The sequence below is a fragment of the Nerophis ophidion genome, linkage group LG10 (assembly GCF_033978795.1).
Source record: "Nerophis ophidion isolate RoL-2023_Sa linkage group LG10, RoL_Noph_v1.0, whole genome shotgun sequence".
Classification (NCBI taxonomy): Eukaryota; Metazoa; Chordata; class Actinopteri; order Syngnathiformes; family Syngnathidae; genus Nerophis; species Nerophis ophidion.
The window spans coordinates 69,910,343-69,918,294 of record NC_084620.1 but is presented as its reverse complement, the minus strand read 5'-3'; the positions used below and the strand labels follow the sequence as shown (position 1 = coordinate 69,918,294).

The 7,952-nt window shown below is 39.6% G+C and overlaps 1 protein-coding gene across 5 annotated transcripts in view; it reads left to right on the top strand.

Moving 5' to 3' along the window:
• dock4b (dedicator of cytokinesis 4b) overlaps positions 1-7,952 on the top strand; it is a 334,184-nt gene that overhangs the window by 195,655 nt on the left and 130,577 nt on the right. For all 5 annotated transcript variants that reach the window (XM_061914568.1, XM_061914566.1, XM_061914565.1 and 2 more), the window contains 2 exons: positions 5,231-5,423; positions 5,498-5,634. In XM_061914568.1, the coding sequence (XP_061770552.1) occupies positions 5,231-5,423; positions 5,498-5,634 (330 nt within the window). The remainder of the gene's footprint in view (positions 1-5,230; positions 5,424-5,497; positions 5,635-7,952) is intronic.

Genomic DNA, 7,952 nt, shown 5'->3' with positions numbered 1-7,952 from the left:
TATACACACAACTGAAATGCTCTCACATAAACAACGGAAATATTTTTCTCTCTGAAACACTCATACACACCACTAAAACATTCTCATTCACACTACTGAAACACTCTTATACACACTACTGAAATGCTCTCACAAACAACTGAAATGTTTTCTCACACACTACTGAAACACTCTTATACACATTACTAAAACACTCTTATACACACTACTGAAATTCTCTCACATAAACAAAGGAAATGTTTTTCTCTCACACACTACTGAAACATTCTCGTACACTCTACTGAAACACTCTTATTCACACTACTGTAATTTTCTCATTCACACTACTGAAACACTCTTATACACACTACTGAAATGCTCTCACATAAACAACTGAAATGTTTTTCTCTCACACACTACTGAAACACTCTCATACACACGACTAAAACACTTTTATACACACAACTGAAATGCTCTCACATAAACAACGGAAATATTTTTCTCTCTGAAACACTCATACACACCACTAAAACATTCTCATTCACACTACTGAAACACTCTTATACACACTACTGAAATGCTCTCACAAACAACTGAAATGTTTTCTCACACTACTGAAACACTCTTATACACATTACTAAAACACTCTTATACACACTACTGAAATGCTCTCACATAAACAAAGGAAATGTTTTTCTCTCACACACTACTGAAACATTCTCGTACACTCTACTGAAACACTCTTATTCACACTACTGTAATTTTCTCATTCACACTACTGAAACACTCTTATACACACTACTGAAATGCTCTCACATAAACAACTGAAATGTTTTTCTCTCACACACTACTGAAACACTCTCATACACACTACTAAAACACTTTATACACACAACTGAAATGCTCTCACATAAACAACTGAAATGTTTTTTCTCTCAGACACTACTGAAACACTCGTAATACTCACTACTGAAACACTCTTATCGCACTGCTGAAATGCTCTCACATAAAAAACGGAAATGTTTTTCTCTCACACACACTACTGAAACACTCTCATAAACACCACTGAAACACTCTCATACACACTGCTGAAACACTCACACACTATTGAAACACTCTCATAAACACTACTTAAACACTCGTATACACACTACTGAAACATTCATACACACCACTGAAACACTCTCATAAACACTACTGAAACACTCGTATACACATCACTAAAAAATCTTATACACACTACTGAAACAATCTTATACACACTACTGAAACAATCTTATACACACTACTGAAACAATCTTATACACACTACTGAAACAATCTTATACACACTACTGAAATTCTCTCACATAAACAACAGTAATGTTTTTCTCTCACACACACTACTGAAACACTCTCATAAACACCATTGAAACACTTATACACACCACTGAGATGCTCTCACATAAAAAATGTTTTTCTTTCACACAATACTGAAGTGAAGTGAATTATATTTATATAGCGCTTTTTCTCTAGTGACTCAAAGCGCTTTACATAGTGAAACCAGATATCTAAGTTACATTCAAACCAGTGTGGGTGGCACTGGGAGCAGGTGGGTAAAGTGTCTTGCCCAAGGACACAACAGCAGTGACTAGGATGGCGGAAGCGGGAATCGAACCTGCAACCCTCAAGTTGCTGGCACGGCCACTCTACCAACCGAGCTAAACCGCTGAAACACTCATACACACTACTGAAACACTCTCATACACATTACTGAAACACTAGTATCCACACAAATGAAATGCTCTCAAATATACAACAGAATTTTTTTTCTCTCATACACACTATTGACACACTCTTATACACACCACTGAAATGCATTCACATAATCTACTGACAGGTTTTTGTCTCACACACAGTACAGAAACACTCTTATGCATACTAACTTGAATGCTCTCACATAAACAACTGAAATGCTTTTCTCTCACACACACTACTGAAACACCCTTTACACACCATTGAAATGCTCTCACCTGAACAAATAAAATGTTATTTCTCTCACACACACTACTGAAACACTCTCATACACACATATATAGTGTGTGTGTGTTATTACTATTCCTTCCACACATTTCCTCGCTGCGGTGTAATTGAATAATTTCATGCTTGCAGAGGGTCTGCAGTGTGTTGCCGCTTCCTGGCATTTCCCAACGGAAGATACGAGAGTAGAAGGAGAGGATTAACAGAAACAAATAAGAGGACAGTAATAAGTGAAATGACAAACTAGCAACAGCTTGCTCGCTGTGAGGAGGGAATACTTTATTACTTTCTCTCTCTTGTTTATTGTGTAATTGTTTGGGCAGTCACGCAATAAACATGATCGCAATTGTTTAAGTATCAAGACTTTCGGCTCCACCGGGAATCCTGAGCTCCCCCCAATTTTTTAATTTGTTTTTGTATATATCCCAGATTACCCAGAGTTCCCAGGATATTTTGCCCATTGAAAATGGATGGGCTAATTTTGTAACATGCACAATTCCCACATTTCTCAACCGATTTGAACTGTTCCACCATTCACAAACTGATTGTCCTCCTCAGACAATCAAACTTCAAAAGTCCCAAAAATTCCAGGAATTCCTGGAAAGTTTTCACAGACCACATTTTCCAACTGTTTTTGACCATTCCTTTTAGTTGGGGAGATAAATGCTCGCTTATGTACTTTTATACAAAGTCCTGATTTTCCCAAAACTCCAGGACTTCCAAAATGTCCCAGCCTTAATTTAAAGGCCTACTAAAACCCGACCACGCAGTCTGATAGTTTATATATCAATGATGAAATATTAACATTGCAACACATGACAATACGGCCGCTTTAGTTTACTAAATTGCAATTTTAAATTTTGCGCGAAGTATCCCGTTGAAAACGTCAGTATGATGACGCGTCACGGATTGTAGCGGACATTTTGTTCCAGCTGGATCCCAGCTATAAGTCGTCTGCTTTAATCGCATAATTACACAGTATTTTGGACATCTGTGTTGCTGAATCTTTTGCAATTTGTTCAATTATTAATGGAGACGTCAAAGAAGAAAGATGTAGGTGGGAAGCGGTGTATTGCGGCCGCCTTTAGCAACACAAACACAGCCGGTGTTTCCTTGTTTCCTTTTTTGCATTCCCGAAAGATGACGTGGAGCTTTACTATGGAACAGAGCGGTCAAGCGAACATAAATGATAAATGGGTTGTACTTGTATAGCGCTTTTCTACCTTCAAGGTACTCAAAGCGCTTTGACACTACTTCCACATTCACACACACATTCACACACTGATGGAGGGAGCTGCCATGCAAGGCGCTAACCAGCACCCATCAGGAGCAAGGGTGAAGTGTCTTGCTCAGGACACAACGGACGTGACGAGGTTGGTACGAGGTGGGGATTGAACCAGGGACCCTCGGGTTGCGCACGGCCACTCTTCCACTGCGCCACGCCGAACATGGTGCCCTACCACATGTCGACCGGCAGGTTTCGGTGAGAAAATGGTGTCGGCTCTTACCGTAGACATGAGCGGAGCTTGCGTCGTTCCTCGTGCACTTGTCAAAGAGGTAGCTGCAGGCTCTTTTGCCTCCTCCGACCGGCCGCCCCTGATCGTGGAATGCTTCCACCGTGGAGGAGGTTAAAAAGAAGCTCAGCCCAGCCCTACCGGCTGCCGTCGCTTTGCCTCGTCAAGAAATGTGGCTTCCCTCAGAAACACTAGCGGTCACCACACCCGTGGCCACACCCCTCCGACTTTCAGGTACAACCATATAATCTCACTAAAACACTAGTAACACAATAAGCAGATAAGGGATTTTCTAGAATTATCCTAGTAAATGTGTCTAATAACATCTGAATCGCTCCCACTGCCCTCACCTTTTTTTTTTCACACACTACTGAAACACTCACACACACTACTGAAACACTAGTATCCACACAACTGAAATGCTCTCAAATATACAACGGAATTTTTGTTTCTCTCATACACACTATTGACACACTCTTATACACACCACTGAAATGCACTCACATAATCTACTGAGAGGTTTTTCAGTTCCACTCACACTTATTGGCTGTTCAGCGGCTTGTGTACAAAAGGCATTCACACGCAATGTGTGCCAGAATTGCAAATTCTAATTATTATTGCAGTCATGTTATTATTTTTGTCATGTGTTTAAATTTCTGATATTTATTTAAATGTATTTATATATCCATCCATCTTCTTCCGCTCATCCGAGGTCGGGTCGCGGGGGCAGCAGCCCAAGCAGGGAAGCCCAGACTTTCCTCCCCCCAGCCACTACGTCCAGCTCGAGGCGTTCCCAGGCCAGCCAGGAGACAAAGTCTTCCCAACGTGTCCTGGGTCTTCCCCGTGGCATATATATATATATATATATATATATATATATATATATATATATATATATATATATATACATATATATATATGTTTTTATTCATCTAGATTTCATTAGGCTGATATATTTGTATTTTTTTTCATATAATTAAATATTTTTTTACGAAATATTGTGCTTTTGTATTTATATCCATTGTAGTTTTTGTATGAACACTGGGGATGTAAATATATAACAATTATCCAATCCAACTTCCACTTTATTTGTATAGCACATTTAAACAACATAAATGTTTACAAAGTGCTGCACTACAATATTAAAAACAATATTCGAATATTATCCTTAGCTCCACCAATGACTGAAAAAGAAAAAGAACCAATATAAAAACAATGTAAAAGTAAATATGATTTAAAACGATTTAAAAGGGTAAAACCATTTTTGCAGTTATGTGTATTATTTGTATATAAAGTAGTCGGCAGAGAAATAAGATAAATAAAATTACTAAATATATAATATCTTATAAAATATCAATACAAAAAAAGTGCCAATACATAATTTCATAATTACTGCAAATGTCAAAGATTCCATACATATGTACATATAAACACAACAAGTAATCAAGTAAAAAATGATAGAAGAAAAGGAAAATGCCTAAAAAGAATATAATAAATATTGGTTTGAGTTTTTTTCCATTAAAAATAATAATATTGTTCATATATTAAAAATGGTTGACTTAATGTAATGCTATGTGATCTGCTGACTCAGCTTCGTGTTGCTAACCTGCTCTCAAATCTGAATTCCAGGCAAATGTTCAGCTAGAGTGCTCTCAGCCGCCAGAAAGAAAAGACTTTTAGTAATAGAATTGTCGACTGATTGACCCCGCTCTGTGCAGGCGGTCTTCCTGCGGACCTTCCCGGCGGTTTACGGCGAGCTCCTGAAGATCTTCACGGTGCGGGAGGTGGCCGGCTTCGTCAGGGAGACGCTGAGCAGCCTGCCCGCCGTCGTCCACGCCGACTGCCCCCTGGAGGCGGTCAAACTGCAGTGCCTTGCCAAGACGGTGGAGGGCCAGCTTTACGTCAACCCAGGTGGACCGCCTTCTTCAGTCCACTGAAAGCCCGAGGACCACAGTACGCTTACACGGGCCTGTCTTGTGCTGCAGAATCCAGGTGCATCCTGCTGCCGGTGGTGCTGCGCATCCTGCAGGCCCACATGCAGGAGCAGAGGGACCTGGTCATGTGCGCGCGGATCCTCACCAGCATGCTGTCGCTCATCAAGAAGGAGGAGAATGGCACTTCTGTGAGTCATTAAGTTAAAGTACCAATGCTTGTCACACACACTGTCAGGTTCAAACCCTGATGACATCTATTAAACAGACAAGAAGCAAGGAATCATGCCGAGACAGAGTTCAATTTAGCTCATGAGGAGAACGCATGGAGCTGCACACTTAGTCACAGTTTTGCCCCACACTTTAAGGTACAGCTCCCGCATCCCTCTATTTATCCTGGAGTTCCCCAGTCAACGTCATTGAGGCCGCTCCTAAAAGGATTGGTCACACATATCATGCAAAGCCGCTCCAATATGCACAATACGTGACGGAATGTGCCTTGTGATTTTGCCTTGTCTCTGCTTCGTCTGCGTGCTGCCGTCTTATCTTCGTTGAGGTCTTTGAAGTCCTTGGCTGTTTTATCTAAAACAAAGATAACATCCCATGACAAAGAAAAAAATTAAATAAAAGAAAAAAAGATCCCCCCTGGGCCATTAAAAACGGTTTAATCTCTATTAATAATGATATAATATATTATTATATTATAATGTATATATATATTGTTTTATATAATATATACAATATATGACACATCTCAATTACCATGTACAATATAGACTAGAACAGAATAGAATAGAAAGTACTTTATTGATCCCTGGGGGAAATTCAGCACCACAGTTCGCTCACAATAAACAATAATAATAATAAATAATATATGACATATAGGGATGCACCGAAATGAAAATTTGTGGCCGAAGCCGAATAAAATTTAAACGCTTGGCCGAATACCGAATAATGATTGCAGTTTTCCACAATTTTTTTAATATTGCATAAATAGCCTAGAATAAATATTTAGACATGTTTTTCAAATAAAGTCATTTTTTTATTGAATATTGACATTTTTTTAAATATTCCAGTAGCCTTTGCTTTTCAAAAAAAGCACAAAGTTTTTCATTTATATTAGGCCTTCAAACAAAACATGCATTGCAAAAAAAAATAAAGTGCATTAAAGTGGATAAACCCACAACAAATGAATTATTGTCCTTTTGGCAAAAGTCTGCTTAGCCACAGTAGATATGCTAATAATGTAAACAGAAGGCTCAAGTAAATCTCAATAAGTGTGTGATTGTAACCTCATACACTTATACAGGTAGCCTACACAACAGGCTAATAATGTAAACAGAAGGCTCAAGTAAATCTCAATAAGTGTGTGATTGTAACCTCATACACTTATACAGGTAGCCTACACAACAGGCTAATAATGTAAACAGAGGCCCCACTAAATCTCAATAAGTGTGTGCTTGTAACCTCATACACTTATACAGGTAGCCTACACAACAGGCTAATAATATAAACAGAAGGCTCAAGTAAATCTCAATAAGTGTGTGATTGTAACCTCATACACTTATACAGGTACACAACATATCCCAACGTCACCGCGTCAAAAAATTGCGTCACACGCCACTATTCGGCCTTGTTTTTAACTCATTCCACCGAAGGCCGAATGTGGCTTTTTTCGGCATATTCGGCCGAATATATTCGGTTACCGATTAATCGGTGCATCCCTAATGACATATATTGTATATATATAATACATAATATATGAATAGTATAAATATTTTCTACATTTAAGCGCAGTCAAGGAACATATGCATTATACAGTCTGATGGCTGTCGGTATGAAGGACCTCTTGTGTCGTTCCATGTTACATTTTGGTAGTCCGAGCCTTCCACTGAACGTGCTCATTCTCTCTGCAAGGTCCGAGTGTAGGAGGTGTAGTCCATAATGGCTAAAAGTTTTGCTAGACTTCTCCTCTCTGACACCACCTCCAGAGTCCAGCTCCACTCCCACCACATTACTGGCCTTCTCTACCAGCTTGTCCAGTCTGTTTGCGTCCCTCACTCTTAGCCCGCTGCCCCAGCATGCCACGGCGTACAAGAAAGCGCTCGCCACCACCGACTCGTAGAACGTCTTCAACATCTTTGTACAGACGTTGAAGGATCCTAGCCTCCTGAGGACGTAGAGGCGGATCTGTCCCTTCTTGTAAGGGCCTCCGCGTGTTTTGACCCATTCAGCTTGTTGTAATAATAATAATAATTAAAGCTGCAAGCAGCGTTGGTCGGGTCCGCCTTTGGCTGCTGCCCCCGAGACCCACGGCCGGATAAGCGTTAGAAGACGCCTTGGAGCCACTATTTTGAGAATCTAATGCATTGTGAAAGTAATGCAGTTGTTGTATTGAAGTGAAAATATCAGACTTCCTGTTGATTTTTGCTAAAGTATGTTAATTATTAAAATGTAGGTCTAAGTGAGACCTACATAGTGTTTTTTGTTTCATGTCTCTCTGACATTC